This window comes from Gadus macrocephalus, chromosome 8 (assembly GCF_031168955.1).
Source record: "Gadus macrocephalus chromosome 8, ASM3116895v1".
In the NCBI taxonomy this organism is placed as follows: domain Eukaryota; kingdom Metazoa; phylum Chordata; class Actinopteri; order Gadiformes; family Gadidae; genus Gadus; species Gadus macrocephalus.
In genome coordinates, this window is record NC_082389.1 from 10715705 (window position 1) to 10728523 (window position 12819).

General features: G+C 45.0%; 1 protein-coding gene and 3 non-coding genes across 4 annotated transcripts; 1 reads left to right on the forward strand and 3 right to left on the reverse strand.

The window, feature by feature from the left end:
- Window positions 1-6616: 6616 nt before the first annotated feature.
- Window positions 6617-9328, reverse strand: LOC132462989 (E3 SUMO-protein ligase ZBED1-like). Its single transcript, XM_060058819.1, has 2 exons — window positions 7494-9328; window positions 6617-7267 (listed from the first exon to the last, which is right to left on the reverse strand). Exons 1-2 carry the CDS (start codon window positions 8964-8966, stop codon window positions 7112-7114), a joined length of 1629 nt encoding a protein of 542 aa, XP_059914802.1. The 5' UTR covers window positions 8967-9328; the 3' UTR covers window positions 6617-7111.
- Window positions 9329-9515: 187 nt separating this feature from the next.
- Window positions 9516-9587, reverse strand: trnag-ucc (transfer RNA glycine (anticodon UCC)). The gene has a single exon. It is a non-coding gene; the product is annotated as a tRNA-Gly (tRNA).
- A 317-nt stretch (window positions 9588-9904) lies between these two features.
- Window positions 9905-9977, reverse strand: trnak-cuu (transfer RNA lysine (anticodon CUU)). The gene has a single exon. It is a non-coding gene; the product is annotated as a tRNA-Lys (tRNA).
- Window positions 9978-10168: 191 nt separating this feature from the next.
- trnan-guu (transfer RNA asparagine (anticodon GUU)) lies at window positions 10169-10242 on the forward strand. The gene has a single exon. It is a non-coding gene; the product is annotated as a tRNA-Asn (tRNA).
- Window positions 10243-12819: the final 2577 nt, after the last annotated feature.

Below are 12819 nucleotides of genomic sequence, written 5' to 3' on the forward strand. Positions count from 1 at the left end.
CATACAACATAATGTTGTAGCTGCAGAGACTTTAAAAAAGAAAAAAATCTTCTGTGTAATGACGTATACTTCTCTTAATGAAAAAAAATTAGTGGTGTCTTGTTAATAAAGAAACTGATACTGTGAATTAGGGAAATACGTCCAGTATTAGGCATGGCTATTTTAAATAAAGAAAAATCTTCCAAGTGTGTGCACAGATAGGCCTACTTGCTATTAAAACATAAAACAATAAGTGCAAAATGAACGCATATAATTTTGAAATGAACATGAAATGAGAGCAATCACCAGCTCCTCCGTTTCGCTTTCAGCCATATTTACTTAGATGACGATGATGCGTTGAAGCCGGTTGGAGCTCATGGCTCTTTAAATTCCGCGGGTCGCGGACGATGCGTTGCAGCCGGTTGCAGCTCGTGGCTCTTTAAATTTCGCGTGTCGCGGATGATGCGATGCAGCTGGTTGCAGCTCGTGGCTCTTTTTAAAATTCGCGGGTCGCGGACGATGCGTTGCAGACGGTTGCAGCTCGTGGCTCTTTAAATTTCGCGTGTCGCGGATGATGCGATGCAGCTGGTTGCAGCTCGTGGCTCTTTTTAAAATTCGCGGGTCGCGGACGATGCGTTGCAGACGGTTGCAGCTCGTGGCTCTTTATATTTCGCGACTCGCGAGTCATGGATAGATCGCGTCAAACATACATTATCGCGATAGAGCAATATAACTAAAATCTCTATCGTAGGCCATTTTTTATCGTTTATATCGTATATCGTTTATATCGCGCATTCCTATCGTGGAGTCAGTCTCTTGTTGACACAAAGTGACTTTTGGTCATTCTTGCTTTGCTTGAATTCCGGAATAATTGTAGGGGGGAGGGCATGAGTTTTGTTCCGAATGCCTGATGTAGGCTAGTTTTGATGGAATGCGTGTTGTGAATTGAGAACAGCCAGCTCATGATGTGATGCAGCGTTGAACTGTGCAACAATTTTTTTTTTTCGTTTTCAATCTTGACTTTTGTAGTGCTGTGTGTAGCCACACGTTTGGCCCTTCTGAACTTAAACACACAGTTAATTTCCTTTCCTAGCTCCTCTGGTTTATGTTGTTAGCTTAGCTATTTCATGTCACGTTGTCAACATTGGATACATGGAGCAGAACATAGTGGGACATATGTCCGATGCTTTTTGGAAACGTTTTCTTCATAAAACGTGCCTGACAGATTTTGTATGCATTTTATTCCTTAGTAATTAACTATATGGGTATGCCGTCTTTCAGAACCTTTCATTACCTGGGATTTGGGGTATTTTGGGTCTCTGGTGCTCCCACACGCATACAAACTTTGAAAAAAGTCTGTACATGATTTTTTAAGTGAGATATGCATTTCTGAAAGTACCCCGCCTACAGTTACCAAACGAGCAAGTCAGTTTCGGCGCCCCCTACTACGTAGGAAGGGGGCACAGTTGAATATTACCTCCCACTTCCCCACTCCCCTCCAATCAGAGCATAGCTAAGATTTTATGGACCAGCGGACGAGCAGCTCCGGCGGGGGGAACTCGGCGGCAGCTCAGCTCCAGGAGTACAATCCCTTTCGCTGCCGGCGGCACCGCCAAAGTTTCGGCGGCAGTCCGGAGGAGGAGACCTGGAGGAGAAAGGGATTGTATTCCCGGAGCTGAGCTGCCGGACTGCCGCCGAGCTACCCCCGCCAGACTTTTCAGCTCCCGGAGGACACCCGCAGGAGCAGCCGGAAAGCTTCGGCAGCAGTTCAGCTCCCGAAGTACACCGCCGGAGCTGCCGGACTGCGGCCGAAGCTTCGGCAACGCCCGGGCATCTTCGACGGCGGCCGGACTGCCGCTGAAGCTTCGGCGGCAGTCCGGCAGCTCTGGCGAGGGGAGCTCAGTGGCTGTTCGGCATCTCAGCTCCCGGAGTACAATCCCTTTCTCCTCCATGTCGCGGTTCATGGACTTCAGAGAGTCATGGCCAAAGTTCCTTTCCCCCAATTCTTCTCAACCATGGCCGAGATATCGCCCACTACGAGTCCTTACTTGTTGTGAAAGTGCCAGAGACGTCAGACGCAGTCTTTATGATTCATAATATCATCCGAGGCGCACATAGCTTTTGGCCATGATATTAGATATAATATTATATAAATACCCGTGTATAATATTATCATTATTATATTATATTATATAGATATAGAGCTCCAGGAGTCTGCAAACGGCAACAATCCCTTCTCCTCCATGCTGTGGTTCAGTCTGACAGCTTATTGGTCAATGGGCAGCAGCTCATTTGCATTAAAGCTTCAGACACCAGAAACAGCGCATTCTGAAGGGACTGAAACAGGGGAATATTTTTTTTCTGGAACTCAAATACCATGTTTACTTGTTGTGAAAACGCCATAATATTTCTCCTTTAATGATAACTAGAAAACGCATTTCCTGCAGAAAATGCGGTGAGTGCTGTAGTACAAAGTGACGTTGAGCCAGAGATTAAGACGTAACGAAAAGTTAAATGGCTTAAATCCAGGGAAGGGATTCGAACAGTTCAAAAGTCTAAATGGATTAAACAATGTAAACATGCAAACCGTTTAAAAAAATAAATAATGGTTGGAAACAAATAAAGTGACAGCTGAATGAAAAGCGCAAAGCATTGCTTACAAATATGTAAAAGGAATTGAACTGAAGAATCTGAAAGGTCAAATGTATTGCCCTGCACTGCTGAAAAATCTGAAAGGCCAATGTATTGCAGTTCACTGCTAAAAAACCTAGAAGCTGAAATCAAAACTGACAAGACACTGGTTTGCATTATCTGAAGAAGCAAAGTGCTGAAATAAATTGTTACAAAAGCTGGAAGCTAAACTGTAATACTGTCAAAGCTGGAAGATAGAAGTATTAGTTGTACTTGCTGTAGTAGTAGCTCTATTAGTAGTAGTAGTAGCTGAAGTAATAATGGTATTAGCTACACAAACAATATGCTATATAAAAGGTATGGTATTGATTGATGTTTGTAGAGAGAATTATAATAATCCCTCCAGGTTTTTAAAAAAACAGACGAAATTGTATGTACTCGCCTAATGTTCATTCTTCCAGGCAAACGTGATTAAAAGTATTCCAATTTGGCGGGGAAAATCGCCAAATCTGGCAACGCTGCCTGAACGTTGTAAAAGTAGTCGAATTGAGCAGGAAAACGGCCCAATATGGCAACACTCCCTGCAGATACTCGTGCTCTTACCTCAGTGTAAATCAATGAGACCAAAAGAAAACGATTTGTCTTGATTTGTTACACCCTTGAACGAAGGATAACGGTAAACAATTGACCAAGTCATGAAGGCTGAAGTAGTAAGTCTACTTCCATTGAAAAAATAGTATTTTAAAAGTAGAATATCTTAAAAAGTATAAAATATTTTAAAAACTTGAAAAGAAAGCGCGATTCCAAGCTAATCTGAACATTTTGAAATTGGAATCGAGTCTCTAGGAAAAATGAGGAAGGAGATAGGTCCCAAAGTTTGTAGAGAATAAGAAAGAAAGAATAAAAATTACAAACAATAGTTCAGGGCTACATGCAGCACTCACCTATTTGAAACAATAGTATCTGTCTGCGTCCTGCAAGACGGAGGCGTAACTTGTTATTTTCTAAATCGCGGTCCACGCGAGATCTTTCTATTTTCGCGGTAAACAAAAAGCGTTGTAAATCACGGTTCACAAGAGATCTTCATTGAAGTCGGGTCTTCCGATATTCATGACGGTAAGTAAATTTAAGGCCTAATATTTGAGGTCTGAGTTGCGGTCATTTATGTACCTGCGCACCACTGCTACATACAGATCACTTCCGCGATTTAGAAAAGTACTAGACACGCCTCCGACTACAAGTTACGCCTCCGACTACATGTTACGCCTCCTAGTGCAAGTTACGCCTCCTCCGACTACAAGTTACGCCTCCGTCTTGCAGGACGCAGACAGACCCAACTCATTTGAAATGGTGAAAGGTTGTGTTACTGCTAGATAGTTGATAATAGTAAAGATGTTTAAATGTTGTGTTACTGTTAGTTAGTTGATAATAGTAATGATAGTAAAGATGTTTAAATCTTGTGTTACTGTCAGTTTGTTGGATTCACGCGCGTGCCGTGCCGTCCATATGGGCAGGTGGGGCAGCGATCTACTGGAAAAAGCATGCTCCCAAAAAAAAGGTTCCTCAGTGAATCATTGCTCAAATTCTATAATGTGATTATCCCATGAACTATCTATAGTTTCTGGAGGCTTTCCGAAAATTGTTGGTCTATTGACGTCAAATTTTGGATGATGGTGGCTCTATTTGAGTTTAACGTAACATGCAATGTTTGGGCAGGGCAGCTCAGCGACCGCGTTCCTCCGTATGTTTATCGCATAACCCTGCAGGCTGCATTGATCCTCGCTAAAAGATGCCTATATGGTCGTAAAGTAGTCCACCCCATGGTCATATTCTAGAACTGTTGTTTTAACTCAAATTATTCTGCCAGTATCTTTTGCTGTTTCTGTATCAAATGAAGATATGGCGAGTGGTGTTGCAACTGTGATAAAACAGTGTTTTTTTTTTAATCTTACAACAGAACTTTCTCCCGAGCAAGGTATGAAAAAGAAAAAATGGCTATGGTTGCTCAAAGAGAAACACAGTTTTTTGTTACCTACTTTTCGAGCAAGCATGTGCACAGGACAAGGGGATATATGGACAACGGGTGTGAGTGATGTTGTAATGTGCGATGGTGCAGGTCAAGGTTAGCATTAGCTCCGGTTAGCATAAAGTCGAAGGTAGGCAACCGGTAGGAGTAACCACTTACTTTTATTATAACTGGGACCATATTAGTCCAGGTCTCAACGGCACTATTTCAAATCAAATATACACACTTTTAAATACATAGTTCCAAGAGATCCCTGCCTACACCGACTCCCTTCTTAAAATATATAAGAAGGGAGACTAACCTGATAGATGGCAGTTACTTGTAGTAGAGCGGAGGAGCACGCGCACTTCTTCAGACTCATCTTTCATAACAAACAAACGGATTTACAATGTGAAGCATATATATATATATATATATATATAAATATAATATTACATATTACTATAATATACATAGTAAAAAAACATACATTGTGGGTGTGGTCACCCGCTAGTAGTTTCTGCCCCACTGAAATGTAGGGTCACCACACGCAACTTGGACGGCTTTTCATACAACTGCAGAGTTAAGTTATCGACTTAATTTTTTTGATAAAGTCTGTTTTTATGTTTCTAAATTTGGCAAAGAAATAAAGCCTAAGGTCCAAAGAGGCTAAGTCTCTGAATGCGATGACGTTAGAAGTGTAATTAAATGATCAATGGGTTCCTTGCTACTAAATCCTGATTTTCTCTTTCTTTTTCTTTCAGAAAGAGGTCAAGGTACTGCATTAATATAACAGAGGAGTATGTGAGTACCATGGCCGGACCGATGGGGTCTTCTGTATCTCTGTTGGTGTTCATAAAGTTAGCGGTTCAGTCTCCATACATCTAAAACAGCGGAAAGAGATTCAGATCGCTGAGGCGTTCACATATTAAGATCCAGACGTCATGGTGAGAGGGGCGGGAGACTGGGGGGGGGAGTGGAGGGAGACTAGGGGGGGGAGTGGAGGGAGCCTGGAGGGAGAAGGGAGAGAGGGGAGAGGTAAACTGGGGGGGGGGAGGGACTTGGGCAGGGGGGAGAAGACGTGAGGGCGAGGGAGACTGGTGGAGAGAGGAGAGGGAGACTGGGGGGAGAGGAGAGGGAGACTGGGGGGAGAGGAGAGGGAGACTGGTGGAGAGAGGAGAGGGAGACTGGGGGGAGAGGAGAGGGAGACTGGGGGGAGAGGAGAGGGAGACTGGGGGGAGAGGAGAGGGAGACTGGGGGGAGAGGAGAGGGAGACTGGGGGGAGAGGAGAGGGAGACTGGTGGAGAGAGGAGAGGGAGACTGGGGGGAGAGGAGAGGGAGACTGGGGGGAGAGGAGAGGGAGACTGGGGGGAGAGGAGAGGGAGACTGGTGGGAGAAGAGAGGGAGACTGGGGGGAGAGGAGAGGGAGACTGGGGGGAGAGGAGAGGGAGACTGGGGGGAGAGGAGAGGGAGACTGGGGGGAGAGGAGAGGGAGACTGGGGGGAGAGGAGAGGGAGACTGGGGGGAGAGGAGAGGGAGACTGGGGGGAGAGGAGAGGGAGACTAGGGGGCACTATCAGGCGGACCACGGCCCGGTCCGGATTTTGGGTTAATACAAAAAGCCATTTACTCATGGAGGTGTTGTCAAATATGTGTAGTCATGAATGCATTAGTGAAGTACTTATTATACTTATGATATTTTAACATGGACAAATTTCCCAATTTATTTATTTTCCCAATTTACTATTTTATTTTATGACTGCAATCATACATATACTTATACTAGGGTGGAACGGTTCACAAAATCCACGGTTCGGTTCACGGTTTCGTGGTCACGGTTTTCGGTTCGGTTCGGTATATGTTGACTATTAGGAAAATCTATTATGTCTTGTATAGTCAAGTTAAAACTGAAAGAATGAAGCAGTCTGACATTTGATACATCATTGTGACTGTCTTAGGTTGAGATTCTGGCACTGCAAGAGAGGAGACATTGCTAGTTCCAACATGTGCTTCATTTATTTGGTAAACAGAACTCAAAACTCAAAACTTTCTCTTGAACTGAAAGTGCAGTGTTTGAAAAACAATCAAAGAAAAATAAGGCTGGATTTCTTACAAACTTAAAGTGCCACTGTGTTATCTCAAATAACAAAATAAATAATCCAGTAAATAATCATCAATATAAAATATAGCATAAACCAAACTAACACATACTGCACTGCTTAAACAACAAGGCTCTACTCATTGTATTCTCATGTTCTTCTGCAAGAAGATCAGTTTGTCCACATTCTCTGCCAAAAGACGAGATCTACTTGCAGTGACAATGTCTCCTGCTGTAGAGAAAACTCTCTCACTTGGTACAGATGTACCTGGGACTGCAAGGTAACGTCGAGCCAATTTAGCAATATGAGGGTACTTGTGCTCGTTGCTTCTCCACCATGCAAGTGGATTTTCATCCACAGGAATGCATCCTGTGAGCCTGTATGCCATGACCTCCTCCTCAGTGGGACAAAGTCTTGGTGGTTCCCTTCTCTGATGTAAAGAGCTCTCCAAAAAGCTCTGCCATGACAGATTTTTTCTGAGGAGGAGATTCTTTTGATGCCTCTGGCTCTCCAGCTGAGGATGAACTGGCCACCTGGGCTTCTCTGGGTTGAACCTGCATGATAAAATGACAAATAGTATGGTAGTTTTAAAAATATTGATAAAAACAAACACTCTCATAGCAGCAAAGACACTAAAACGATATGCTCTACTGTACACTGAGAAAATACAATAAATGCAAAGGCTCAAGTATTCTGTTCAGTTTTTAAAAAAAGAGAGAAATTGTAATTATGATAAAAACACATAAAATTTAGTACTAATTACAGAATAAAAAACAATACCTGCTCTTCAATTTCCATGATCTCTCTGGTGAGAACACTGTAGATTTTCTGAATAGAGTCTTCTTCCAAGTAGGGCAGGGACTTAAATCTTGGATCCAGGGCTGTGCTTCTGTGCAGATAGTCCTGAAGATCAGGGTCCCCGTATCTGTCTTTCAGGTTTTTAGTGATGGCTGCCTTAGCATCTTTGATGGTGGCGCTGTCCTCTTCACTGGGTGTCATGGATTTCAGTATCATCATCTGCAGAGGGATGATCATGGACACTGAAGGGGATGTTTCTGTGCTCATGAGTGTTGTTACATTCTTCAGAGGTTTGAGAATCTTGGTTAGGTCCTCTGCCAGTTTTACCTCACTGTCAGTCAAAACAGCAATATCTTTGACACTTTTCCTAACATCTTTGTCCATCAGAGCAGAATAGATGGAAGCTTGCTGCTCCAAATAACGCTCCAGCATGTCATATGTTGTGTTCCAACGAGTTGGGACATCATGAATTAGTTTGTGAACTGGCAATTGCAGCATCTCCTGTTTAGTTTTTAAGGCGTGGGTGGCTGTTGTGCTCCGATGGAAAAATGCCACCACTTTCCTCATCTTCCCCAGGAGCCGGGATACCTGATTTATTGAGACTGCATTCTTGGCTGCAAGATTAACAGTATGTGCAAAGCAGCCAATTTGTGGCCCCAGTCCAGCTGTTGCATTGACTGCATTCACCATATTTTTTGCATTGTCTGTAGTAACAGGGATTGTGCTGCTGCCCCTCTGCAACTTCCATTCTGTCACTGCTTCTGTCAGTGCTTCAGAGAGATGCTCGCTAGTATGGCTCTCATAAAGGGGGCGCGTCTGTAAAACAGAGCTTTTCATCTCCCATTCTGAGGTAATGTAATGGACAGTCACAGTCAGGAAACTTTCAGTAGCCCTGGAGGTCCATCCATCACTAGTTAGCGCTACTGATGCTGTGTCAGACAACTCTTTAACAATTTCTTGTCGGGTCTCTTCATAAAGTGCGGGTATTACCGTGTTGCTGAAGTGTTTGCGGGAGGGGATTTTATATCGTGGCTCCAGTGCTTTAATCATGTGACGGAATCCCGCACCCTCCACCACGGAATAAGGCTGCATATCTTTGGCGATGAAATATGCCACTCCTTTAGTTATGCATTTCGCCCTGTCTGACTCGTCACCGTATGCCTGTTTAAAAGCTGCGGGGAGTAGAAGTTGTCCTTTCGCCTCTGCCCCTTTCCCCCTTGCACTGCCAATTTTCTCACTGGGATGATGTCTCCGCAGGTGAGCCGACATGTTGCTTGTGTTGCTATTAACATACACAACACGCGTTGCACAATGTTTGCAAACTGTGGCACTTTTGTCGACAATTTTCTTGCCGCCGTCATCGTAGGTCACTCTGAAAGCAAAATGCTCCCATACAGCAGACCTATAATGTGCTGCTGGCGCGTCTTCCAGCTCCTGTCCTTTCCCACTCGCCATCCCCACACAACTCTCCACAACTAATTTTCATCTGCTGCCGCCTAGGTTGCTTTGCTACTTCTTCTTGTTTACTACTGGCGGTTGACTTTAGGCGCAGTACCGCCACCTTCTGCTCTGGAGTGTACACGCTTCGCCTATGAGAAAAAGGAGCAGTGCATGAACCGAACGGAACACACGCGAATTGAACCGAGACAGTCGAACCGAACGGTTCGGAGTGTTTTCATAAACCGTTCCATCCCTACTGTATGCTCAGTTATATGTTACGTGACAATGCATATTGTCACACAGGTTTCATGCTGGCTGCTTAAAGAAGATACATCACATTGTGTATTTGACATTCTCGATTTGGTCAAATACTACATCAACGTAGAACCAGACACAAAACAAGGAGTATTTTCAGTGAATTGCCCTCCCATAGTTCAGTCTGTCATGTAGTAACAGCCAGGACATATTTTAAGACGATACGAGGCACATTGCCATAGGGCAATGTGAGGGGGCGTAGTTAGAATCCACCTTTGAGGTCATAGGTTAAATATTCAAAAAAATCTCTGCGTTGGCCGGGAATCGAACCCGGGTCAACTGCTTGGAAGGCAGCTATGCTCACCACTATACCACCAACGCTGTGTGAGGTTATCTACGCTCACCACAATACCACCAACCCTATATGTGCCTTCTTCTACAGATGAGCTATATATTTTCAGGCGGTATTGTGAAATAGTTAATTGATTCCTTCATAGATGGTCAGACCCTTATCAGCCATTCCAGTTGCAAACCAAAACCCTTAAACCCTTGTATTTTTTATGATGTTTTGAGTCTATTGGCACAATACTGAAAATCATAAGTTCTACACTACTGGTATTGTAATACATTTTGCATAAGAAGTACAATATAGATATTTTTATACTGAAAGGTGAGATTAACAACAGGAAAATAATCAGCGCCCAACGTGGGGCTCGAACCCACGACCCTGAGATTAAGAGTCTCATGCTCTACCGACTGAGCTAGCCGGGCAGTGGGTGTGGTGTCACAAAGCAGGAATTAATCTATACAAGCACCCTGCCCTTTCCCAAGTAGACGCCAAAGCCCCCCCAGTAGACCAACAACCCCCTCCCTGCCAGTAGACCAACAGCCCCACCCCAGTAGACAAACAGCAAAGAATTGGTGGCTTTAAATAGGTCTCCTTCCTCCCCTAGCGACAGCATGTCTCTGTGGCGCAATTGGTTAGCGCGTTCGGCTGTTAACCGAAAGGTTGGTGGTTCGAGCCCACCCAGGGACGAAGCCCCTTTTTGGTTCTTATTTCGTTATTTCACACAAAACTCAATTTACATGCAATATGTTTTGGTTCTATGATTATATTTTTCCATCCAGATGACACGGTTAGCTTGACCGAGTTACTACTCTAATCTGATTTCAGCTGGAGTCTGGAAAATGGCTCCCAGGCGGTTTCTTTAAGTGTTGGTGAATCATGATTTTAATCGTAACCTTTTCCCAATTTCGTTGTATAGGTGACTGTACAATGACAATAAAGTCTATCTTTATCTTTAATCTTTGTCCATAAGCAGGTCTCTGTCACTGTCAGCTATAATGGTGCGGCCACACCAACCGCGTTACTCGCGTTGGATAACGCGAGTACCGCGCCTAACCTGACGCTTGATCAGTGTGTGGTGGTTCAACGCTTCCACGCGCCAACGCAGCTAGATGAGTCCATGTCCATGCAAGTGAACGGAGCGTTCCCTCTTCGTCATAACTATCAAACCAAACATCCTTCACATTCACCGAGCGAACATTATGAAAGTAAAATGCACATTTCTCGCTAAAAATGTTTCCATAAACGCATTTAATGGCGTAACTATGTAACTATTTCCACCCAGAATAAAGAAAGATGTCGGCCGTGGCTGCGCTGGAGTCTGAGGTAGATAACCCAAACGCCGCCGTGTTTGGGTGCATGATAGAGTTTAGATCGGGTTAGATTAAATAATCTCGGATATAAATAACAATAATCGGGTTAAATAACTTCACATGGGGTGTCTGGTGTGTTTCCAGCATTCGCAGTGTTGATCAGCAGAGATATAGTCCGCCAAGACGTTGAGGTTGCTTAGCAACCAGAGACTGTCCATGCAAGTGAACGGAGCGTTCCCTCTTCGTCATAACTATCAAACCAAACATCCTTCACATTCACAGAGCGAACATTGGGCGCGTTACTGCGTTTACGTGCGTAATTACGTGCAACTGCCGCGTCTAACGCCCCCAACGCAACACTTCAACGCTTCAACGCGTGTACCGCGCCTAGACCAATGGTTCCCTATGCAAAAATGCCGATTTTCAACGCCCCTAACGCGAGTAACGCGGTTGGTGTGGCCGTACCTTAAGTGCCAAGCTGGCTCCTCAGCCCAGCAGACACTCGCTGTGGTTAGGGTTAAAGCCCTCATCGCCGGCCAGCTCCTCAAGCAGCTGTTCTGAGTCCTCACATTCAGGATCCACGTCCTTCATGCAGTTCCCCGTCAGCATGTAGAGGTAGTCCATACCCTCAACTCTCCTGGGAAGGAGAACAATAATGGTATAGGTACATTTGTGGAACCCATATTAACATTGGTCTGATTATAGACAGAAAATGTGCAGCCCAGATTCATGCTATTATTGAATTATAGCACTTTGTTGTTATGACTTGGTAACATATTTATTATTTGATCACCTGATCCTCTGTGTTGTGTTTCCCTGTGTGTGTGGGCTTTTGGTTTTCCCCCTCCATGTTATTTTATCTTTCTGCCTGACCTATATTTTTAGGACTACAAATATGGCGTTCTGCGGTCCGGACTTGATGATTGGTGGAGGCCTGCTAACGAGGGCTAAGCCACTGCTTAAAACGCCTCATCAGATCCACCTGGTCGCTCCATCCAGCTGAATGCTTGTTCCATGCACCTCTGGGGTCCCTTGTTAGTTTGGTGTACTCCTGTTGGTTGGTTGGTTTGTTAAGTGTCGCCCTGTGGGTTGGTTTGGTGTCGCCCTGTGGGTTAGTTTAGGGCGCAGGAAGATTCAGCACGATTCCTCCACTCCCCCTGCTGGCCCGTGGTCACACTGCTCCCAAAGGCCGTGGCCTGGGCACAATTGCTCCTTCATACATACGTCATCATGTCGTAATACGATAAATACGTCATCACCAAGCATGGTGTTCAGCTGCGACTGAATGCTGTCATGGCACACCTCTCCCAAGTGTGCCGTGGCCAAGGGGCTGTTCCGTGCTGGAATACGGATGGCGTGGTCACACTAGCCAAGCGTTCTAGACTTTAGTATGCAAATGAGCTCGGGCACGGGGCCGCGGCCCTAGTGTGAGTGGCCCCTTAAGGCCTGATTCCACCGGACGCGTTACGGCAGCGTTACGGCTGCAGCACGTCTTTGCCGCGGTCACCGCAGCAGATTGGTTCCACTCTAATCAATGAGACCATTTCCACCGGGTGCGGCTGCGGAACGTCTCAGCAGCGTCCCAGGAGCGGCTCGCCGTGCCGCAGCCCACTATGCAACTTTTTTAGCCAAAATGACATTAAGTATGCAGGTTGAGAGTTATGCTGATGGTTCTGCATCCATTTCTGGGTCGATTGGTGGGTGTGTCATTTTCCCATGTCGCCTCTACAGTGAAAAAGCGCATATGCAACTTGATCTGCCCGGACCGGGACATTCCGGATGTGACGCAGCGGAAGTATTCTCGAAAATGTAGTCAGATTGTAGTTTCGAAAATGCTTTACGGCACAGACACACACCCAAACATGGCACCGGCTAGATATAAACAGCCAGTTGCGAGGCAATTGTTGCATTCATCATGGATCAATCGACTGATAAGAGACCCAAGAGGCGACCG